Source organism: Bidens hawaiensis, unplaced genomic scaffold (genome assembly GCF_021521415.1).
Source record: "Bidens hawaiensis isolate Kalapana, Puna unplaced genomic scaffold, B.hawaiensis_p1.1 tig00006365_1, whole genome shotgun sequence".
Classification (NCBI taxonomy): Eukaryota; Viridiplantae; Streptophyta; class Magnoliopsida; order Asterales; family Asteraceae; genus Bidens; species Bidens hawaiensis.
Genome location: NW_027491425.1, coordinates 746,796 through 772,346, shown reverse-complemented (window position 1 = coordinate 772,346; position 25,551 = coordinate 746,796). Strand labels below are relative to the sequence as shown.

Below are 25,551 nucleotides of genomic sequence, written 5' to 3'. Positions count from 1 at the left end.
TGCCCTGGCCGCTCCAACCAGAGTCATCTGGAACATATAACACCACGTGGGTTCTGTCCAGTTACTGACGGTTGCCCCCGCAATGAATCTGTTCAAGTGGTCGTCTGGGTCGGATAGACCATCATAAGTGCCAATGTTGGACATTTGTTTGGCACTTCTCGGGGCGATTGCTTCCGCAATGTCCCTTGCGAACTTTGACTTTCCTGCATTTGTAGCAGTTGGTCTAAAGGTTTTGGAGAAGTCACGCGGGTTTCTCTCCGCATTTGTTGGTTTAAAAGCTTCCCCAAAATTCCTTTTCGGTTGGAAGTCCGTTTCCTTACGCTTCCCTTTCGCCTTATGGCGAGGGTTTGCGTCGGTATCGGATTCTTCCCTTTCGTCGTCTAAGTACTCGCACTCACTGTTCATATTGAGATGTTGGCGAGTACTGCCGAATTCGTCAGCCTGTTGAACTGAACGCAAGCGTTCGTCCAATTCAGCTTGGAACTCTCTCTGACGTGCTTCGGCCCACGCCTTCACTTGATCTAGTGTTTGGCGAGGGACCCTCGTTCGTTTTTCCAACTGGGCATCAGTGAACCCCAGTGGAATATTTACTGCACTTGCCCCGGCTTGGGTAGTCGGGGTAGTGTTCGTAAGATTTGTATAACCGCCGGTGTTCCCCCCAGTTGCTGGGGTTGTGGTTACCGGGGTTTCTTGGTCGATTACTGGCCTTGGGACCGGAGTAACGTTAACCATTTCTTCAGAAATTTTGAAAAAACTAATAATTAGTTCTAGCTTTTATGCACGGATGGCGCCAATGAAGAAACACTAAGTGAACCCTGGGCAGATTATAGATAATCTGGGGGTTAAGTAATGTTTCTCACGAGGATGAGGTCTGGCAGAGAAGGTTGTTCTTCAGGGGACCTGCAAAACAGACACCGTAAGCTCGTCACTGAGAAGGGGGGGTTCCTCCTTGTGACCACCCTCTGGCGTGAGAATCAGACTAGATTGCTCTGAATATAAGTGTATATTAAGAGATTGCTAGATAAGATTGAGATATCAGATGATGTCCTTACCATTCCAAGGTGTTGGAGTATTTATAGCCGAAGGTAGGTTTCCTAGAAGGTACAGCCGGCTAAATAGTATTCCTGTTCTACCAACAGTGGACTACTCACAGGCCATGCTGGTTGGTGGATAGGCTACGGCCAACAGTAACAAGGTCGGCTGTACACTGTTCTTTTACTGCCGGCAAGAATTAAGAAGAAACAAAAGGCAAGTCAATATGGTAAGAATTATAATGTTTACCAAGACAAATCTTTCAATATATACAAAAAATATTATAAAGTGTGACAATATATTATCAGACGAAAGAAAACCGTTAGGCAACTTTGACGACATGTATCAACACGCATATACAAATAAGCACATATATAAAACATCGAAATCTTAAAAGTTATCAGAGAGAAAACGAAATATGTAAAAAATAAAACTTCTGGGCTAATTATGCATTCTTTATTTCTTTCTGGGGAAATCTAACGGCGGAGTTAATGCCAGGTTGGCAATCCGCATGAATTTGCATTTGAATACTGGCGCCATTTGTGTTCTGGCGCTAAACTTTCTGAAATATTATTATTCCCCCTCTTATTAAAACCCTTGTCTCCCAATACTTTCAATTATCCAATATTCATCTTTTGCATTCACTCAATCACTTCAACCTTCAATTCAATCAATGGCGCGAACTGGTAATGCGGAGTCAAAATCAGTCAACGCTAATCGATCCCGAAAGAGGGTTGAAGCCGAAACCAGTTCTCTTACGCTTAAACGAGCCAAAAACGGCAGCGCTTTCACCCAATGGTATTATTATTATTAATAAGTTTAATTTCGTTGGTTTTTTTTTTGTTAATTTATTGTACTTGTAATGTTTTACAGTGAAGGGTGTAACAAGAGTGTTGCCGTGGCGTTAATTAGCATGCACGATTGCGGTCTTGATGCCAAAATCAAAATGAATTTGGGTATGCAATGATAATGATGTTAATTAAGTTAATATTTCTTTTATTAGATTATATCCTTGAACATATTTGCTTTAATATTCTGAACCTGTGTCATTACAGAGACAATGTGCGTTGAGACAGCTCATGAACCGGCTGCTAAGAAGCCTGCAGAGAGGTGATTAGGGTTTGGATTATGATATTATTATGTGGGTATCAAGTTTCTTGGTTTTTTGTTAATAAAGTTTTGATTTTTATTATGCAGAAAGAAGTCGGTGAAACAACCGTCGGTCAAGAAATCGAAGAAGGAAAGGGATCCAAGTAAACCTAAGAAGCCACCAACTGCTTTCTTTCTCTTCATGTATGCTATAATTTCACTCATATTGATAGCTAATTGCTTTAATCTTTTTACATGTAATTGATAGTAGTAATTTGTTGTGGTATAGGGAAGACTTTAGGAAATCATTCAAAGAAGCAAATCCAGATAACAAGAAAGTTGCAGTGGTAATATTTTAAATGAAATTTGCTTCATTTTACATTTTCTTGATTTCGGATTTTTGGTTGTTGTTATTATTATTATTATTATTATTATTATTGTTATTGTTGGTTTAGGTTGCAAAGGAAGGTGGTGAGAAATGGAAGTCTATGTCAGAAGAAGTGAGTTGCAGATTTTCTTGTATTTTATTTTTATTTTTATTTGCTTGGTTTAATTGGGAAAAAAATATTTTTACAGGAAAAGAAAGTTTACACTGAAAGGGCTGCTAAGCTCAAAGAAGAGTATCAAAAGGCTTTGGAGAATCCAAATGGTGTTGACAATGAAAAAGAAAAGGATGTGAGTGTTTCTTGTTATTATGCTGTTTTTGTTTATACATTGTGTTATGACTAAATTGGATTGTTGTGGGTTGTAGGAAAAAGAATCAAGTGATGTTGAAGCTGAGAAGGAAGTGGAAGTGGTGGCTGATGATGAATAGATTAGGTTTTGATTTGGGTTATCTTTTGTTGATTTTTGATGTTAGTGTAGTGGTTCATGGCGTGTGATTTAGTTTCAGGTCAACGCATAGTTTATGTAGAGAGTATTTACCTTTTATCATGTTTGCTGTCTATGGTCATATGTTATGGCTAAATTAGTAATCCTATATTTGACTTTTAATTGATATCCATTTCTTCATGCCGAACCTAAATGAAGGTAAAATGTAGGATACAATATATGATTTAAATCCTACACCTTTTGGCTTCAAATTTTTGTGTGGTACCTTATGTTGTTTGTTATTGATTAGTAGTTTATTTGTAGGAACTAGGAACATCTAAATTTGCTAAAACTATAATAATGTTGTATGTCTTCTGTAGTAACACACTTATATTGAAACAACTTTTTGTCATCAAGGGAATTTTTAATTTTAGTATGGTTACTATGGCATGTGACATTTGGACGTTAGGGTATATCCAAATAGGGATGGGCAAATTCGGATTCGGTATCCGTATTGATTTGGTACCGTCGGTTAGAGGTGGACAACAAAACCGGTTCCTACCCGTTTTTCGTAGGAACCGGTTCGGTTCCGTTTCAACCCGACAATCCGGGACCGGTTTGACATTTTTGGAGGTTGACCGGGTAGGAACCGGAACCGAACCGGTTCGACCGGAACCGGTTCTAGCCGTTGGAGTAGTTCTAGCCGTTGGGAAACGGTTTTATGGCCGTTTTTTGACCGTTGGGGTCAAAAATGGCCGTTTTTTGGCTCCCCAAACACCACACTACTAGTATAAATAGGTATTTGGTGTAATGGGTTCATCACAACACTCAAAACGCAAACCCGAACGCAAAAAAATACAAAAAAACGCTATTAAAACGTTCTGAGTTCTCTAATCTCTTGTTTTCTCTTCTTCTATATTCATATTTGTTGTTATGGCTGCCTCACAATCATCGGTTGGTCAAGGTTCCACCGCCGGACCAAGTTTCGTTCGTATTGTACCTCATAATCGTAATCAAGAGATTTGGTGCAATTGGGATTTGGTTGAATTGAGTGACCATTCATTGAAGGCTCAGTGCAAGTTTTGTGGGATTTATTTAAACCCACTTTCGAATTCAAATTTGAAGAAACACATCGAAAGACCGTATTGCAGGGCGTTGAAACAGAACGTCGAGTCGCAACAAACGCAAATGGATAGTGAAGGCGGAATATTTACATACCAAATTGATCGAGTTCAAGATCGTATGGCGAAGTTTGTGATTCAAGAAGCTTTGCCGTTTAGCCACTTCGACAACCCTCGCTTAACCGCCATGATTCGAGATACGCTTCAACCACAATACACTCACGTAAGTCGTCATACTCTTAAACGTTATTGTTTAAAATTGTGGAAGAAGGCCAAAGAGGTACTAATTGCATATTTTGAAAATATAAATACGGGAATAAACTTAACTACTGATGTTTGGTCGGCTCCACATGGTCTACCCGAATCTTATCTTTGTGTCACCGCTCATTGGGTAGACCCGTCATCGTGGGAAATGATGAAACGCACCATTGCTTTCGAACTCTTTGAGTATCCACATACGGGAGATAATTTGTTTGAAATTTTAGATTATGTTATAAAAACTTATAAACTAGAAAATAAAATATTTTCAATTGCATTTGATAACGCGTCGAATAATACATCGGCGGTTGATAAATTAAAATTAAAATATACGCCGATTTGCAATGGTGTATTTTTTCACTCAAGGTGTGTTGCACATATCATTAATTTAATCGTGCAAGACGGACTTGCTTCGGATGAGGTTACATCGGTTATAAACGATTTTAGAGTAATGCTACATGAAGTTTTTAAGAAAAGTAAAAAAAGACAAATGGATTATAGAAAATTTTGTAAAGATACGGGAAGAAAAGCTTTGGGAGCTAATTGGGATGTACCTCATCGATGGAATTCCACTTGCATAATGTTTCAAAGTGCTTTGAAACAAAGAGAAACTTTACAAATGTTTCATTCTAGTCTTGCCGAGAATGATTTGGCAATCCCCTTTTCAAATGAGAAATGGGAAATTATCAATGACTTATCGACTTTTCTTGAAGTTTTTAAAACATCAACTACGAAACTATCGGGAACGTATTATCCGACAAGTCCCTTGGTTCTTTCGGAGTTATTTTTAATCGTTAACAATCTTAAAGAATTTGAAAATAAAAGTCCAATTTTTCAAACATCATATTACCAATGAAGTTTAAATTAAAAAAATACTTTCTTGAATTGCCACCGATTTTTACTTGCGCCACCGCTTTAAACCCAATGTTAAATATTACGGGGGTTGAATGTGTGATAGACGAAATTTTTTCAGCCTTAGATATGCATGAAGTTGACCCAAACTTTTCAACAGAGGCACAAAATGATTTTAACTTGAATTTTAAATTTATGTATGACTTTTATATAAATAAATATGGGTCAAACATACACATGCCTACGCCGGGGGGGTCTTCATCAAGTTCAAGTGCTACTAGAGTACGAGACCCCATGATTAGCCTTATGAACACCGTTCGCAACGTAACGGCTAAAAAACAAAGGGGTAACACCCCTTCAAGCGAACTAGGAATGTATAGTGCATATGATTTCTCTACCGGTTTATCCGAAGAGGAATATGGCACTTTTGATGTTTTGGCTTGGTGGAAGGTAAAGGAAACCGAGTTTCCGATTCTTGCCACCATGGCCCGTGATTTACTAACCGCCCAAGCTTCTACGGTAGCTTCGGAATCTGCTTTTTCTTTTAGTGGCAGGGTAATATCGGTGAGAAGAACAAGACTGAATTCGGAGTCGGTGGAGATGTGCATTTGCTTGAAGGATCACTTGGACTCAATCGATCGTGTTCAACACGTAACCACTCTGGAAGACGAAACACCACTTGATGTTCGAGTGCACGACGAACATGAAGGCGTTTCTACAAGTAATTCTGATGAATAAGTCGCCACTCAATAATTACGACGAACAAGAAGGCTTTTCTAGAAATAATATGTCACAACTTTATATTTATAAGTTTAATGTTTTGTTAGTTTGTTTTTGAATATTTTAAAACATGTAACCTTTTTTTTTTGAACTTCTTAAAGTAAATAAAATGAATTTTATGTTAATTGTTTTTTTTATTTAACATGTTATATAAATACGAATCGTATAACACCGCTCTTGATTATAATTCAGCATTTGACTTGCGTAAGCCAAAAGACTATAATACATAGCAAACTCAACAAATGTAACACGATACAGATTTAAGTTCACCATTACACGATACACGATACAGACTAATCAATTCAAACACGCTGACACTCATAGCATTAAGTTCAATATGTTGTTTACCATTGCTCTGTGGGTGAACAACAAAAGTAGCATGAGCCTCTTCAGAAATCAGAAGAACACAAATCATCACCTACACAAGCAGCGGAAACGAAAAACGAAAAAAAAATAATATTTTACACTGTAAGTGTAAGAACCGGTTTAGGAACCGGTCAGAACCGGTTCCACCGGTTCCGGGTCCGAGGGTTGGGGAACCGGTTCGGTTCCCTAACCGGTTCGACCATGGAACCGGTTTAAACAGTGATGTTGACTAATGGAACCGGTTCTGAACCGGTTCCGGTTCCTTTGACCAACCCGATTTGATCACCTATACCGTCGGTATCAAATCGGTACTAAAGTTTTGAGTTTTGGAACTGGTATGGTACCGATCTAATCCTTATATCCAAACACCATGTGTGACTATATGATTCGTATAGGTCTACATAGGTTGTATATGTACAACTTTTGTTAAAAAATACCAGTTTGTGTTTATGTGTCTCGTGTAGTCTTATATAATCAGTTTATAGACCTATATGAGTTGTATTCGCACAATTCCTTTCTTTTTTTAAATAAAAAAGTGTAAGAAATACCATCTCACTAAGCTATAAAATAAAACACATAATTTATAAGTAAAAATACGTCTACCACATATTTGAACCTATAAAAAAATATAATCGTTTACCTTGAAACGCTTCTAACTATAAGAGATTATTTCCTATTTTTTTTTATTCAAAGCTAAAATAATTAAAAATGAGATCTGATAAAAAAAGTTCAGCAAAAATTCAAAAATAAATAAATATTCCTATACTAGGTGCACAACTCCTATAAATCTATACGACTCGTATTGCTTCAACCCCAACTTCGACCCCGGATGATTTGGCCTTTCAAACGGTGAAACCACTTTTGGCGGTAAATTTCTAAAATATTATTATTTTCCACTTTTGGCGGTAAATTTATAAAATATTTATTATTTTCCCTCTCTTTTTACCGCGTCTTTTCATAAACCCTTCACCCAAGATCCAATTAATCTCCATCTCTCACTGATTCCATTCAACCTTCAATCAATGGCGGAGTCAAAGTCAGTCAACGCTGATCGATCCCGAAAGCGGGTCGAAGCAGAAGCCAGTTCCCTTACGCTTAAACAACCCAAGAACAACTGCCTTATCACCAATTGGTATCCATTCTTATTTATTTATTATTTATTCATCATATTAATTTTAGTTTAGGGTGAGCAATAACCGAACCGAAATTAACTGAAAATTGGTTTTCGGGTTTTCTGGTATCCCATCGAATATTATTTTTAGCTTTTATAATTTCATATCATGTATTTCTAAGTAAAAATGTTAGTCTAAGCTTGGTTTTGGTTATTAACCGATTAACTGAAAACCGATTGGTTAATAAAATTGATTGGCTGATGACTTGGTTTTGGTGTAGGCTAGGTACTGGTACTCGATACCAAATGCTCATATCTTATTTATAGTTTATGTATGTTAATTTAATGCGCTTGTAATGTTCTACAGCGAAGCGTGCAATGAGAGTGTTGGCACGTTAATTAGCACGGACGATTGCGGTCTTGAATCCAAAATCAAAATGAATTTGGGTAGGAATGATATTAGTTAAGTTAAATTAATGTATGGTTAATCATATTAGTATCTTTAAACATCTGATTTTAATATTTGAATGTGTGTTGTTACAGAGACAAGGTGTGCTGAAACGCCCGACGAAGTTGCTAAAAAGCTTGCAGAGAGGTAATTAAGGTTAGGTTGGGTATCAAGTTTTTTTTGTTTTTTGTTTATAAAGTTGAAGAGGCAGGTCCCAGCAGAGCCCAGTTGGACCCGCAAGACTCACCTTGAACAGGGACGTCTGCGCAACGACCAACTGCTCCCGCAGGACCCACCATGCTCAGAGAAAACCTTACGCGCAGTACGCCAGCTGTACCCGCAGGGAAAGCCTCCCAATGGTGAAGTACCCCGCCTGTTCCCGCAGTTGCGGATACAAGCCATCAGGGAAGGCTACCCGCACTAACAGCAAGGCTACACGCACAAGGCACTAGCTACTTCAGTAGTCACATGAAGGAATGAGCAAGGCGGGAATACTCCCGCCTAAATGAGCCAGTCCGTATGCTTCTGGAAGATCTTTTGTACTATACCTACTAAGGTATGGGCAGAACAGACGATCTGACCAGAACAGCCCATGAACCAATCACAGGGTGACAGCTCACCGACAACAGTACGAGGAGGAGCACCCTCTAGTACTGTTTGTCATTATTAGCCGCTGCCTACTCACCAACCCTTACTATGGGACGTGCGCAGCCTACAGTTGGTGGAACAGTGCATAGCCGGCAGCAAAGGAACAGTGTACAGCCGACCTTGTTACTGTCGGCCGTAGTCTATCCACCAACCAGCATGGCCTGTGCGTAATCCACTGTTGGTAGAACAGGAATACTATTCAGCCGGCTGTACCTTCTAGGAAACCTACCTTCGGCTATAAATACTCCAACACCTTGGAATGGTAAGGACATCATCTGATATCTCGCTATCTTATCTAGCAATCTCTTAATATACACTTATATTCAGAGCAATCTAGTCTGATTCTCACGCCGGAGGGTGGTCACAAGGAGGAAGCCCCCCCTTCTCAGTGACGAGCTTACGGTGTCTGTTTTGCAGGTCATCTGAAGAACAACCTTCTCTGCTGAACCTCATCCTCGTGGGAAACATTACTTAACCCACAGATTATCCGTAATCTGCCCTGGGTCACTTAGTGTTTCTTCATTGGCGCCATCCGTGCAGAAAAGCTAGAACTAATTCTTAGTTTTTTCAAAATTTCTGAAGAAATGGTTAACGTTACTCCGGTCCCAAGGCCAGTAAGTGACCAAGAAACCCCGGTGACCACAACCCCAGCAACTGGGAACACCGGCGGTTATACAAATTTTACGAACACTACCCCGGTTACCCAAGCCGGGGCAAGTGCAGTAAACAATATTCCACTAGGGTTCACTGATGCCCAGTTGGAAAAACGAACGAGGGTCCCTCGCCAAACACTAGATCAAGTTAAGGCGTGGGCCGAAGCACGTCAGAAAGAGTTCCAAGCTGAGTTGGATGAACGCTTGCGTTCAGTTCAACAGGCTGACGAATTCGGCAGTACTCGCCAACATCTCAATATGAACAGTGAGTGCGAGTACTCAGAAGATGAGCGGGAAGAATCCGATACCGACGCAAACCCTCGCCATAAGGCAAAAGGGAAGCGTAAGGAAACGGACTTCCAACCGAAAAGGAATTTTGGGGAAGCCTTTAAACCAACGAATGCGGAGAGAAACCCGCGTGACTTCTCCAAAACCTTTAGACCAACTGCAACAAATGCAGGAAAGTCAAAGTTCGCAAGAGACATTGCAGAAGCAATCGCCCCGAGAAGTGCCAAACAAATGTCCAACATTGGCACTTATGATGGTCTATCCGACCCAGACGACCACTTGAACAGATTCATTGCGGGGGCAACCGTCAGTAACTGGACGGAACCCACGTGGTGTTATATGTTCTAGATGACTCTGGTTGGAGCGGCCAGGGCATGGTTCGATCGTTTACCGGTCCACCACATATATGATTGGGCGGACTTTCAAAACAAGTTCAGCCAACACTTCAGCCAACAAAGGAAATATACTGAAGAACAGTGGACGATCCTCAACTGCGTCAGAGAGGAGGATGAATCTTTACTAGACTTCATCACTCGCTTCAACTCCAAAAAGCTAAGTCTGGGCAACATAAGTGAAGATCTTGTTCGCGCCGCTTTCATCCAGGGCGCCGAATACCCAGAGCTTATCCGCACATTGACGGGTAAGGACGGCATGCCATCCACATGGGATGCCATCATGACGGCGGCCAAGCGCTTTGCCGAGACGGAGAAGCAACTGGGAAGGGATCTTCCCCAGAGTACACACCTCTACACGCAAAGGACTAGAGAAAACAATGTTCGGATCGCCCGGCAGAACAAAAAGAGGAAGCTAGGTATTTGGCAGTCAAGGGTAAACTTTGACACCTCATCCAGCTCTCACCCTCTTGTTGGCGGAAGAAATAACACACACCCTTCAAGCCAAAAACACCGGTGGACGCTACTCACCAAAAGCGTCACGGAGATATTTGCCACTGAAAAGCTACCATGGCCAAAAGCTCCAATGATCCGGCAGCGACCTAATGCGGATCAGAGCAAATCCTGTGACTTCCACGGGACAAAAGGTCATAGTACGGAAGAGTGTACATCCTTGAAGGATATTGTTGAAGCATTCGTCAAGGATGGAAGACTGGCACACCTGGTGGCATCAATCAAGAAGGGAGGAAGGAACGATAACCGGTACCGAGGCAACGGACGAAAGCCCGTTGACATCAGCATCAACATGGTTCATGGTAAGATCAGAGAAAGAAAAAGGCGAACGACAGAACCATGCGCGTGGAAGGAAGCTGAGGTGCGCTTCCCGCGAGTGCCAGGAGGACCCAGCAAAGAAGGCCCTATCGTCATCAAAAGCCAGCTGGGGCACTACATCACTTCTCGCACTCTTGCTGACAACGGCGCCTCGTCAACGGTGATGTACAGGCAGTTCTTCGACAAGCTAGATGACGAAGACAAGGAACGCCTGGAAACGATCTGCGCCTCGATGGAAGGGTTCGATGGCAGCACAAACACCCCCTGGGTATCCTATCTTTCCACTTCACTCTTACGGATGGGAATCACTCACGCACAGAAGACGTGGATTTTGTCGTAATGAGGAAGCCACACCACACATACGACATTCTCTTCGGAAGAGACGGGATGGCAAGATTCAACACCGTGGTATCCTCAGTCCACGGCATGATGGGATGGCCAACAGCTGAGGGTGTAGCGATGATCACCGGCATTCCCCAGGTATGCATCGCATCTGTCTCATCTAAACCCAAACCAAAGATGGCTAAACCAACCATCACCGAACCAGAAAGATGGGCCTTCAACGGCAAATACCCTGACCAGGCCGTTTCCATTGGCACAACAGTTGTTGATCCCACACGCACCTTACTCAAGCGCTTATTACAAAAAAACGCCGACATCTTCGCGTGGACACCAGCTGACATGACTGTTGTACCCCGAAGTAAGGCAGAGCATAAGCTCAAATGCGATCCGGCTGTTACGCCAATCGTACAAAAGCGCAGAGTAATGGGGCCAGAACAAACTAACGCGTGTAGAACCCAAGTCAAGGAACTCCTTGACGCAGGCATCGTACGCGTTAGTAGATATCAAACTTGGGTTGCAAATCCCGTTATGGTACCGAAGAATAACAAACAATGGCGCATGTGCATAGATTTCAAGGACTTGAACAAAGCATGCCCCAAAGATTGTTATCCGTTACCCGAAATCGATCTTAAGGTGGATTCGTTGGCACCGTTTCGCCTTAAATGCTTCCTGGACGCGTATAAGGGGTACCATCAAATCCACATGGCCTCCCAATGGTGAAGTACCCCGCCTGTTCCCGCAGTTGCGGATACAAGCCATCAGGGAAGGCTACCCGCACTAACAGCAAGGCTACACGCACAAGGCACTAGCTACTTCAGTAGTCACATGAAGGAATGAGCAAGGCGGGAATACTCCCGCCTAAATGAGCCAGTCCGTATGCTTCTGGAAAATCTTTTGTACTATACCTACTAAGGTATGGGCAGAACAGACGATCTGACCAGAACAGCCCATGAACCAATCACAGGGTGACAGCTCACCGACAACAGTACGAGGAGGAGCACCCTCTAGTACTGTTTGTCATTATTAGCCGCTGCCTACTCACCAACCCTTACTATGGGACGTGCGCAGCCTACAGTTGGTGGAACAGTGCATAGCCGGCAGCAAAGGAACAGTGTACAACCGACCTTGTTACTGTCGGCCGTAGTCTATCCACCAACCAGCATGGCCTGTGCGTAATCCACTGTTGGTAGAACAGGAATACTATTCAGCCGGCTGTACCTTCTAGGAAACCTACCTTCGGCTATAAATACTCCAACACCTTGGAATGGTAAGGACATCATCTGATATCTCGCTATCTTATCTAGCAATCTCTTAATATACACTTATATTCAGAGCAATCTAGTCTGATTCTCACGCCGGAGGGTGGTCACAAGGAGGAACCCCCCCCCTTCTCAGTGACGAGCTTACGGTGTCTGTTTTGCAGGTCATCTGAAGAACAACCTTCTCTGCTGAACCTCATCCTCGTGGGAAACATTACTTAACCCACAGATTATCCGTAATCTGCCCTGGGTCGCTTAGTGTTTCTTCAAAAGTTGATTTTTTTTTTAGCAGAAAGAAGTTAATTGAAGAGCTGAAGAAATCAAAGAAAGAAAGGGATCCAAGAAAAAAGCCACCAACTCCATTCTTTCTCTTCTTGTATATCACAATTATTTTACATATTATTCAAGTAAACTGTTTAAATTTAAATTTGATTGGGATAATTTGTTGTGGTGTAGGGAGGATTTTAGGAAATCATTTAACAAAGCTAATCCAGATAACAAGAAAGTTTCAGTGGTAATATTTGATTACTTTACATTTTCTTGATTTTGAATTTTGGTAATTATTATTATTATTATTATTATTATTATTATTATTATTATTATTTGTTTATTTAGGTTGGAAGAGAGGGTGGTGTGAAATGGAGGGCTATGTCAGAGGAAGTGAGTTTCAGATTTTCTTGATTTCCATTAGTTTTTGTTTAATTTGAAAAATAAAATGTGCATATACAAATGGACACCGATTTCCCACATTTGGTTACAATTTACAGGAAAAGAAACCTTACACTGAAAAGGCTGCTAAGCAACAAGAAGCACATCTAGAGTATTGGAGAATCCAACCAGATCCGTCACCGGAAATGAGAAAGAAGTGAGTATTTAATAAACGGAGCCTAAATGAGGTTTTTTATTTACTTTCATTTAATATATTTATATAATAAATATTATTGTATATGAATGCATGATATAAAAAATAATTAAGGTAATATCTGTTATATTATGCATATGAATTATAATTATGTATTTCTTGATTTTTGCTATTATTGTGTATACATGGTGTGTTATGATCACATGACTTATTTGAAGTGTGCGGGTTGATTTGCTAGAAACAAGAATTACTTGAAGCGGAATAGGAATTGATGATGGATGAAGAATGGTTTTTCTTTCATTATAAAGGTTAAGGTTGATGATGTGATTTGTGTTCAAGTCACCTTTTGTCATATATATATATATGTTACCTATGGTCTTATGTTATGGCTAAACTAGTAATCCAAGGCATGACTTTTGTTGATCACTTCTTCATGCTAAACAATATTTCTTTTGAAAATTAATGGATCTGTTTTGGTTGCCTAGTTTGGATTTCTATTTGACACCAATTTATATTAAACTTGCGATGAACTATTCGATAACCGATTTTGTACCCTTCTCTTTTAACGGTAAACTGTTTTCTATTCATATTAAGTATGCACAGAAAAAATAATCCAAGTAACAAGTAATAACCATTTTATGTAGGGTTCAAAAACAATTTACTCTGTAGGTCTTGAGGCTATTAACATATTCATGGTTTTAAAATGAACTTGTCTATATGGTTATCAAACAAATGTGCTAATTTTTTGGGTGAGATCAATTTTGTATTTTATCGTTCTGGTTGTACAAAGAAGGTATTATTAGAAAATAATAAAACAAATGGTTTATGTAGTTTGATTTAGCTATCACGTTTGTAAGGTTTAAGTTTCTCAAAGCATTAGTTTGTTATTAATATTATGTTCTCCAAGATTATATTTCATTATCAAATAATACTTATGCCATGAATGACAATGTTAGCGGCAATGCAGAAGCGACAACACAAAACCCACAAACGATTATAACAAGCAAAAACATAAATTTAAACGATGCAAGAATTTTAACATTGTTTGGTCCCAGTGGAGACCTACATCCACAGGCTACAGATAGAGTTTTCCTTGTCAGCACATAACTAGGGCTGTAAACGAACCGAACGAACACGAACAAGGCCTTGTTCATGTTCGTTCGTTAAGAAAATAATGTGTTCACGAACACTTACCGAACGAGATTTTATGTTCATGTTCGTTCATTAAGGAAATTAATATTAATATGTTCACGAACGGTTCACGAACACAAATGAACACGAATAAAATCGGCAGAGCCTAGAGATTGGGAGCGATGTATTCATCAACGTGAATAATGAAAGCCTGTAAACGAATCGAATGAGCACGAACAAGGGCATGTTTATGTTTGTTCATTTAACTTTAAAAGAACATGGACACTTAATCGAACAAATATTTATATTCATGTTCGTTTATTTAAAAATGGACATTTGTGTTCGCTTGTTTAAAATCTAAACGAACATAACTAAACAAAGATAAACGAACATATATGAACAAATGTAAATGAACACAAATATAAACGAACTTAAATGAAAACACTTAAATGAACACAAATTAACAAATATAATACCTTTAATCAGATGACCTATCTAGATAAGATTTAATTATTTTCTATTAATACATAAACGGACATAAATAAACAGACATAAACGAACGTTCATGAACATAAATGAACAAACGGAACATGTGTTCATGTTCGTTCGTTTATTAAATAAACGAACATAAACGAACTCCCACTGAACGGTTCACGAATAGTTCACCGAACGTTCGGTTCGTTTATAGGCCTACACATAACCATCTTCCTATCTAATAAGTGAAAATCCCCGAAATAGCCTATTTTGATCAAGAATTTTCATAACTAGCTCAAGTCCAACCGAAATCCCTAAACTAGCCTAAAAATCCCGTCGGATCCGATAGAAACCGTTCCTAATCCGACCGATTAACAAACCTATCATGTCGTGCCACGAAACAAAATATTTCGTCGAAACCAACGGTAAATGGTTTTGTCCGACGGATTAACGAAACGAATTGACCGAAAAAAAGACAGTCAGCTCCGACGGAAACAGGGACTGCACAGTCGGAGCCGACAGTCTTTTTTTCCGTCGGATTATTTATTTATTTTTTAAATTGTGTTTGTGTTTTTTTTGTTGTGATTATAAATTTGTTAAAAAGGCCTTTTAATAATATTCAATTTGGATGCTTATAATTTATTACTTTCGGTAGTAAAATGTTTATTGATAATTAGTTTCTTATCTGACCAACGTTTGATTTTGTATAAAGTATTGACTTACTTTATTGGTGTATAGGAATAATATAAAGAAAACATAAACGGTAGCATTTCATTGATAAAAGAGTTGCAAGGGATGAAGCACAAATAAGGCAATAACACCCAAGATTAGGGGGTGTGCAACGGGTACGACCCGGACCGGAACTGTTTAGACAAGATTTTCAAACTCGGAACCGGACCGTTTATATATGGACTGGCCCGGGTGTAATACCGTGAAAATACCCCATCTAAGTTTGGGCTAAAAATGTCAATTCTGAAAGTTAGAGTGTTAAAAATGAAAATTCTGAATTCTTAAGTTCTTCGCGCTACACGAAGCTGATAGTTAAACTATTTCGCGCTGCGCGAAGTAGCTAGAACAGAAACCGAGAAAAGGATGTTTCGCACGACGCAAAGAATTACTTCGCGCTATGCGAACCACGTTAAGTAATCTGATACACGTGTCCAACCACGTGCCAACACGTGGCACGAATGTACAGGCCACGTGTCCTGACGTGTCATGATCTTGCTTCGCGCGACGCGAACGGCAGACTTTCCTTCACGCGACGCGGAGGAAGCTGAAATCGACTATAAATAGGGCAACTACGGGTTGAGACCAAACCATCCCAAATCACCGTCTTCTACACACATTTAACCTAGGAATATGTGCCCTAAGTTTCCTGGCTTTCCGACGGCTTGTTTCTCGAAGTTTGCGCAAGAAACGAGGTTCTGAAGCCCTGTTAACACTCAACTGTCTTATTAAGCGAAGCCATACGACGAGTTGCTCATCTTTTCTTGTTCCTATTCTCGAGTGATCGCTTAAGGTAGGAATTATGATTAAGTTACTTCGTTATATAGTTATTTAAGACCAAGTTAAGAGTATAGTCGTTAATTGTAAATGATTTCCAAATAATGTTTTACAAAGGAAATGACGTTACATTTATATAAAGTAATGTTATCAAAACTATATAAATTTTGACTACCGCAAACTCAACGATGCCACGAGGAAAGACCATTTTCCACTCCCCTTCATTGACCAGATGTTGGAGCGATTATCGAGAAAGATGTATTATTGCTTTCTTGACGGTTTCTCGGGATACTTTCATACCCCCATCTCTCCTGAGGATCAGGAGAAGACGATATTCACATGTCCCTATGGCACATTCGCCTACCTGCGGATGCCCTTTGGACTGTGTAATGCCCCAGCCACGTTTTAGAGATGTATGGTGGCGATTTTTCATGATATGATCGAGGACTCCATGGAGGTTTTCATGGATGATTTTTCTGTTTTCGGGAGTTCTTTTGATCATTGTTTAAGAAATTTGGAGAGAATGTTGGCCCGTTGTGAGGAGGCCAACCTTGTTCTTAATTGCGAGAAATGCCACTTCATGGTGAATGAGGGCATTGTGTTAGGGCATAAGATTTCACAGGCGGGGTTTGAGGTTGATCGAGCCAAAACTGATACCATTTCGAAGCTTCCGCCACCGAATTCGGTGAAGTATATTAGGAGTTTTCTCAGTCACGTGGGATTTTATCGGTGATTCATAAAGGACTTTTCCCAAATCGCCCGCCCGATGACGAAACTCCTCAAGAAAGATGCCCCGTTCGTTTTCTCCTCCGAATGTCTTCAGGCGTTCGAGCTGTTAAAGGAGAAATTGGTGAATGCCCCTATCATGGTTGCCCCCGACTAGGGGTGTTCATCGGATCGGATAATGGGTTATTTGGTTTATTCGGTTCGGATTGTTTGGATTTGAAAATTTTAGAAACGTATCCGAAATTCAATCCGATCCGAATTGGGAACTTTCATATCCGATCCGAATCTGATCCGAATTAGTTCGGATAGGATTCGGATCGGATTCGGATAATCCGAACTATTCGAAATAACCCGAAATAACATGTTTAACAAACATACCAAAATTCTAATTAAATTAATATACAAACAGAAAAATCACAAATAAAATAGGGGACCAAAGTCTAAATCCATCACAATTCAAAAAATAAAAACATTACATGAACATAGGTCAAACTTCATACAAAAGCCAAATTAAATCCCATCATAATTAGAAATTAAAACAGTGCACGACACATGCCAAACTTCAAACAAAAAGCCTTTGTGTTCCAAAAAGCACTCTGCACATCAACATGCTCCATAACATACCGATTTAGAAACACAATGGAGCTGTGGTGGGCTGGTAGCAGGTGGCAGACGGAGGACGGAGGACGGAGGATGGCGGACGCCGGATGACGGACGCCGGACGATGGAGCGGTGGTTAGGATTTAGGGTTAGAAGGAACAGAAATATAGCGGCTGGTCATTTTTTGAAATGAAATAATGAATGAACGGTGGTTAGGGAATTAGGGCTATTGAAAATTTTAGTGGGTTATTCACTATTGGGCCTGTGCTATAAATAAAACTAATGAAAACACATGTTATTTAATCGGATAGTTCAGATATCCGAAAAATCCGAACCATCCGAATTTTTTTGAAATTAATATCCGAATCCGATCCGAATCTGAATTATTTATTCGGATATTCGGATCAATCCGATCCGAATATCCGAATAAGAATTCGGATCGGGTTAATCGGGTTTTGGTTTCGGTTCGGATTTTGGATTTTTTCGGATTGCGGATTTCATGAACACCCCTACCCCCTACTGGTCCTTACCTTTCGAGTTGATGTGTGATGCGAGTGACTTTGCAGTCGGGGCAGTCTTAGGTCAACGGCGGGATAAGCACTTTCACCTGATTTATTATGCGAGTAGGACACTGAACGATGCGCAGGAGCATTACACGACCACTGAAAAGGAGCTCCTTGCTGTTGTCTTCGCATTCGATAAATTTCGGTCTTATCTTGTCCTTTCTAATATCATTGTGTTCACGGATCATGCAGCCCTTCGTTACTTGCTCAGTAAACAAGATGCGAAGCCGAGACTTATTCGTTGGATTTTGTTGCTGCAGGAGTTTGACATTGAGATTCGTGACAAAAAGGATGCTGAAAATGTCGCGGCCGACCATCTCTCCCGTCTTGAGTGCTCAGCTTCATCGGAACAAGTGGGGGTTCACATAAATGACAATTTCCCCCACGAGTTCCTCATTCATATTGAGACACGGGATGAGGATCACCCTTGGTTCGCTGACATTGCGATTTTTCTTGCTAGTGGGATCGTGCTTAAGGGTCTGACTCAACAGAAAAAGAAGAAATTCTTTTCTGATGTTAAGCATTACTTTTGGGAGGATCCTTACTTGTTTCGTGTTGGTGCCTATCAGCTCGTGCGTAGGTGTATGTATGGTGATGAGGCTCGAAAGATCTTGAAACACTGCCATGAGGACCCGACCGGAGGACACCATGGAGCCACATCCACGACGAAGAAGGTCTTTGACGCCAGTTTTTTCTGGCCAACCGTCTTCCGTGATGCTCACGACGTGTTGCAGTCTTGTGATGCTTGCCAGAGGGCGAGCAACATCTCATCACGAGATGAGATGCCCCGGCGACCGATTTAGGTCTGTGAGGTTTTTGATGTCTGGGGCATCGACTTCATGGGACCTTTCCCGACTTCTTTCAGCCACCGTTACATCCTAGTAGCCGTTGATTACGTTTTGAAATGGGCCGAGGTGCAAGCCTTGCCCACAAATGATGCTAGGTCGGTGGTGAAATTCTTGAAGAAGTTGTTCTCCCGCTTTGGTGCCCCCAAAGCACTGATTAGTGACCGAGGGACACATTTCTGTAATGCCTAGTTGGAAAAGGCATTGTCCCGGTATGGTGTCCATCATCGCTTCTCTACACCATATCACCCGCACACGAGTGGGCAGGTTGAGGTCACGAATCGGGGCATCAAGAGGATTTTGGAGAAGACAGTTAATCAGAACCGTAAGGATTGGTTCGAAAAATTAGATGACGCACTGTGGGCTTTCCGTACAGCCTACAAGACACCGATTGGTACAACATACGTTCAAATTGGTGTACGGGAAAGCGTGTCATCTCCCTGTTGAACTCGAGCATAAGGCATATTGGGCATTGAAATGTGCGAATCTTGATCTTACATGCGCGGGTAAAAACAGGATGGGTCAGTTGCATGAGCTTGAGGAGTTGAGAGGCCAAGCTTATGAGAATTCACGGATTTACAAGGAGAGGATCAAGAAGCTTCATGACACCCGGTTGAAGGACCACAAACAATTCCAAGCGGGCGATCATGTTTTGCTTTACAATTCTCGCCTTCGTTTATTCCCCGGGAAGTTGAAATCCCGATGGTCCGACCCCTTTAGTGTGAGATAGGTGTTCGAGTACGGTACCGTTGAGATTGGCCATGAGGATGGACGCATCTTCAAGGTGAACGGTCACCGTTTGAAACACTATTTGGAGGTTGTGGACCTCCACCTATGATCTAGTGTGGGGAGTGTGAGTCTAGCTATCGACTCCGTAAAAATTTAGCATGTTTAGGACTTTGTAGATTTTGTGTGTTTGTTTTATTCTTGTTTGTTTTCAAAGAGTTAAGCTATCTTCGTTTCTTTCTGGTTTCGTTCTTTGAGCGAGAGATTATGGGTTAGGGCTCATAATGGTTTGAATCGGGAACCATTTTGGTTTGGAATTGAGTGGAATACTGCCAAGTTGGCAGAATGGAAATTGGTAGCCAAAAACGACCATGCCCAGGCTCGTGCACGGGCCAGCACGACCGTGCTGTTGTATCTCGGGAACTGTGCAGACGGTTTTTATCAGTTTTATACCCTACCTACCCCCATTTTCATCCATTCCACTCTTCCAAACCTGCGATTTTGACCCCTTAGCCCCCGAATCTCTTGCTCTCCATCGGATTTTCACACCAAAGGTATGTTTAATCTTCCTTTCCGTCTTCCTTTTCCTTGTTTTTTATAGATTCCAGGGTTTGTTCTTGAGGAATTTGGGGCTTTTCCAATCCTATCACTTTTGGGTCGGATTTGCCCTAATCCCTTGTTGTATTGGTTAGTTTTAGGGTTGTATTTGCCTATTTTGGGCTTGATTGCGTTGAATTTGGTCGAATGGGTTGTTTTATGGCAGCAGACCGCCGTCTGCACTATTTCTGCAGACCACGCACGACCGCCGGCACGGGCACGCACGGCTGTGCTTGGCCGTTATTCTGCCGGATTGTTCTTTGTTGATGCAGATGACGGCACGGTCGCCGGCACGGTCCCGCACGGCCGTGCACGGTCATTTTTCCGGCCAGAATTCCCCAGTTGACCAGTCTGTTCTCTTAAGCCCCTGTACATGGTCCTGTCAGTTCGCACTGCCTTGCACTGCTTTTGGCATGACCATGCCAAAGTATCAATCAACCTGTTTCTCGTTTTTTTGTCCATCTTTGCTCATTCATCTCTTGTTTGACAGATATCAGGCCGCAGGCACCCGTTCTGCCAGTTTACTGGAAATAATGAAAGGAGCCGCACCGCTCGTGAACGTTTTGCTGAACTATGGCCGAGGAGGGGTAAATTCGTGATGGGACGTATCCCGTGCTATGAGACGCTTGAACATATAAACCAGCGCGAGCGTTTTGATGCATTGCTCACAGCACCGTGGAGGCGCCTTCTATTTATTCGTCGGCCCGTCTTTTTTATGGATCCTCATGACAGTAATAATGGGGTCCGGTTTTGGTTGGGGGGAAAGTGGTATACGTGGTCGCTCGCCACCCTGGCTAGCACTATGGGTCTATATATCGAAGAGGAGATTGAGACTGATTTGTTTGACTGGTTGAGAGATTTCCCGAGTACGGAGGATAGGCGCGCCTTTTGGATGCGGGTTACCGGAGAACCGCATGACGGCCGTTCGTCAAAGGCCACACTACTTTTCGACCCCCTACACCGCCTATTGCATCATTGTGTTCTTTATTGCATTGGGGCCCGCGGTGATAGTGTGGGCAATGTCGTGACTCGGGATCTTTTTCACTTATATTGCATTATTGACGGGTACGATTGTAATCTTGGGTTTAGTGTGGCCGAATGTTTCAGTCGAGCAGGTGGGTCCACTTCAGGTAGTTCCATTTGTGCTGGGATGCTCATCACTGAGCTCGCCCATCGACTTGGAGTTATAGACTTACCAGCTGCTCGGAATTTGACGAGGATGGGTGAGGGGATTCTCATGGATATGACCCAACTCCAGGCAATGAGGATTGTGAGGGCGGTAGGGAACCGGACTAGATTGGTTGACAGGCAGGGTCGTAGTTGGGACCCGCTACCCCCTGCTGATGACGATGACATACCTGGTCAGGAGGAGCCACAGCCAGGTCTGATACCGATGGACTACGAACATCTATGGCAGATATTTGACCGGTTTAGCCTCAACCAGGAGCAGTTCCAGTTTGCCCAGCAGCAATTTCGAGCGGAGCAGATCGATCAGCGGGGTCTGCTTGACTACACGGCTGATTACACCCGCCGTGGATTTGAGTGGATGTTCGCCTATGGACAGGCCCATGCGACCCACAGTGGCTTCACGGTCCCGGCTGCGCCTTCTTGGTCTTACGGCGCGTCTTCTTCAAGTCATACCGTAGGCGAGCAGCCACCGCCCTTTGACGCACAGTTTTCGCAGCCCGGCCCGTCGTCCCACCCTTATGTTGATCCTTTCCAGAGCCCTCTAGCGCAGCCTGGCTAGTTCACCATGTCCGCCGATCCGTACGGTGCCTCCCTTTTCGCAAACCGGGACGCGGAGCTTACTGGCTCAGTATTCGATGATATGAGTGATGATTAGCAGTTTCTTTTTAATTGTGTTTTCTAGACTTTGGTAGTTCTCATTGTGTTTTGTAGACTTTTCTTTCTCTTTCGGGTTTATGATGAATGCTATCTTTGGATGTGTTTTGGATTATGTTTTGCATTCTGTTGTCTTGCTGTGGTTTTGTCTTGTCTTGCTTTGTCATTGCAGGTGGTCCTATTGCACAATTGGTGTTGCCGGATTTTCACTTGGATCTAACCGGGTCTCTAGTCTGGCAGTTTTGCATTTTTCGGGGGAGTTTTCTGTTCTCTCTTTTGCACTTACTTTTATAGTTTTTTGTTGTGCAACGAGGGCGTTGCACAATTCAAGTGTGGGGAGGGAATTTTGTGAAATTTGTTTGTCCAAACTTAAATTTTCTTACAAAACTTCTACGAAAATTTTTGTAGCAAATAATAACCACTAAGCAATTTTAATACAACTTTAATTGTTTTGCCAAAGCATAAATCTTTAAGACATTCAAGCCGAAAATCTTTAAAAAGAGATACCTTTAAGCATGACAAACAAGATTCACATTCTTACCTTGCAAAAGTTACCCATTCCGCCCGTTTCCTTGAGTTGGCCTCATCATATTTTTTCTCATGTTTTTGCGGGCAATTGAGTGAGCCGGGTGATTATTGTAAGGTAGAACTTGTTTTTGGGATTGCATTTTAAAACTATATACATATACATGGCATAAACCATTGAGGAATTTAGGATAAACCCTTTGTCTAGCCATTTTTCCATTTATATTTTCCTTACACACATTATCCGCTTAGTAGCCCATGTTTAGCTTTTTCCCGTGTTTTTTCTATTTCACCCTATTTTTATCGCCACTTAGCCATATAGCCTTTTATATTTTCACCCATTTTTGGTTAGAAATCCGGTTCGGCTAAGTTAGTTAGTTTATTTTTGTATTTCTTTCATGTTGTATGTTGTTCACTTGGGAAAACACAATGCTATCTTCCAAGTTTGTATGTAAAAAAAAAAAACTCCTTACAAGAAAAGAAGAGAAAAATAAGAAGTTAGTTCATCACATATTAGGTGAAACTTGATTTCAAAGAGAAATTTTTGGCTTGTTAGCTCTCGGCCCATTTAAACCATTTGGTTTAGTTAGATTTTGTTTTATAGCTAACTTAGTTCTGGATTTTCTAGCCGTTTAGCCACTTTTCCCAAAAAAATTCCTCACTCTAACCCTAAGCCAAGTTACAACCTCAAGTACTCGTGTTTTATGCCATGTATGTGTCGGTTTGATTTGACCCTTAAACAAGCCTATGCCTTGCTTAGTCATCGTCTTGGCATCGAGTGTTCTCAACATGCACTATTACACGCATGATCACTGAATATAGCCGAGTGTATGAGTGAACATTGTGAGGTTTGCAAGGTGGGAATGTGATGAAAATTTGTAATGTTCTCTAGATTATGTCTTCATTCTTATTAGGCTTGTTTGGATATATATATATATATATACATACAATGCTTACTTGATTTATTAAAGAATTGAATGATTATTGCTTGCGGGTTATTATTGCTATTGTGGAGTTTGTTTTATTTGCTTGAGGACAAGCAAAGTTCAAGTGTGGGTATGTTTGATGTAACACAAAGTGTACATCTTATTACACCAAATTTTCCTCATATTTTAGCCGAACTCCATGCGAATTCATTGTTTTTGGTACTTATTTGGGTTATTTGTGAATTTGCAAGTCCGGGCGCCCGCCCGACAAAGAAAACATGAAAAGAGGGCGTCTCGTGGACAAAATCAGCAATCTGCCGATCCCGCACGACCGTGCTTCCAGAAGATTTTACCAATGCAAGCCAGTGCAGGTTCCAATGCCACAAAAATTCAAAAGTGCACGACCGTGCATGACCGTGCGGATGCCCGTGCAAGACCATGCACGACCGTGCTTGACCGTGCCGATGACCGTGCCAAATCAGAGAAATCTGACCTTTTGATCAGACTAAAGCAGGGAGTTGACTTTCCACTTATATGCATGACCGTGCATGGGCCCGTGCTAGACGTCCAGAAAGCATAAATACACCTCCATTACCTCCATTTCAAGTGTGGAGCCTTAGGGGAATTCTCTGAAATTGCTGGAAATTTATTGTGTGTTTGCTAGAGAGAATTCAAGACTTCCATCTTGTGTGATCATCCATTCAAGTAGCAATCATCATTCATCTTAGTTTGCAATTTCTTCTTAACAATGCTTTATAAAACTACTTTGATTTTTGTGACATCTGCCCGATCCGACCCGACCCAGGTACCCGTTTTCTGATCCGATTCTTTTTATGATTTAAAATTTAATTATTTTCTTTTAAAACTTGACATTTAAAATATATATATTACTAATAATATTTTCCTTCCCGCCTCTCCCTCTCTCTTCCTTTCCGTCGTCCCGTCCCTCTTCTTCTCTCCGCCTTCTTTTCCCTCTTGTCGCCGTCCCGCCCTTTGAGCCTTGAACCTCCCCCCCTTCTCTCTTTGTTTGTCCTTTGTTTCTTCCCGCCTAAGGTTGTCTGCGCAGCTCCACGCGCTAGACTCCTTACAAGGAAGCCTACGTGAAGATTGACTGTTCTCGCAGCGCGCTAAGAATTGTAGTTCTTCTCGTAGCGCGCTAAGAACAATAGTTCTTCCCGCGACGCGCTAAGAATTGTAGTTCTTCTCGCAGCGCGCTAAGAATGGTAGTTCTTCCCGCGACGCGCTAAGGATTTGTAGTTCTTCCCGCGACGCGCTAAGGATTTTAGTTCTTCCCGCGGCGCGCTAAGGTTTGTTCTGTCTGCCTTCGCCCTCGCGCGCTCAATCTTCTCGTGTGCGCAGCCTCTCGCGCGCGCAGCTTTCTCGCGCTGTCTTGTGTCCTTTCTTCTGTTTTAACTTGCTTGTTTGCTTTTGATATCTTATCTTTTGTGCTGTTGACCTAACCTGTCTTATGTCTGAAAAGTTACTTTCGGCGTAGCATGCGCACCAACCCCATTGGTTGGCAGGAAAAGTGACTGACATTATCTTTTGAGATCTGCTTTTTCCATGCTTGACCAGTACCTTTATCTGACCCGCTCTTGACTGTTTACTGTTACCTGTCAGCTTTTCCTTTGCCCCCTGCAGCTGCCATATCTTTTGATATCTTTTGCTTTTGGAATCTTTTGCTTTTTGAGATTTTTCCCCTTTTCTAGGGATTGTGTTTCCTAGGGTTTCCCTATAAATAATAATGTTAATTTCATAACACTACACACACAAAGCACTTAAACTCTCCTGTTCTCTCTTGCTCCTTGCCGTTGTTCTTCCTCAGCCGCCTCCCTCTCTGCCTCCGTCTTCCTCCCTGTTCTGCCCTGCTCTTCCGGTAATATATATTATATATAATAATTTACTTATTAATTATGCTAACTTATAGTCAAGACTTAAATCAAATCATTTA

The 25,551-nt window shown here is 41.6% G+C and overlaps 2 protein-coding genes across 2 annotated transcripts; both read left to right on the top strand.

Moving 5' to 3' along the window:
• Positions 1-1,665: 1,665 nt before the first annotated feature.
• LOC143632095 (high mobility group B protein 7-like) lies at positions 1,666-2,976 on the top strand. The gene is made up of 8 exons (XM_077100679.1): positions 1,666-1,830; positions 1,906-1,988; positions 2,088-2,142; positions 2,230-2,325; positions 2,411-2,468; positions 2,577-2,621; positions 2,698-2,796; positions 2,873-2,976. Exons 1-8 carry the CDS (start codon positions 1,706-1,708, stop codon positions 2,933-2,935), a joined length of 624 nt encoding a protein of 207 aa, XP_076956794.1. The 5' UTR covers positions 1,666-1,705; the 3' UTR covers positions 2,936-2,976.
• A 4,354-nt stretch (positions 2,977-7,330) lies between these two features.
• LOC143632149 (high mobility group B protein 7-like) lies at positions 7,331-13,149 on the top strand. The gene is made up of 6 exons (XM_077100726.1): positions 7,331-7,440; positions 7,787-7,866; positions 7,963-8,014; positions 12,737-12,794; positions 12,896-12,940; positions 13,048-13,149. The coding sequence occupies exons 1-6, from the start codon at positions 7,331-7,333 to the stop codon at positions 13,147-13,149; spliced, it is 447 nt and encodes a 148-aa protein (XP_076956841.1).
• The last annotated feature ends 12,402 nt before the right edge of the window (positions 13,150-25,551 follow it).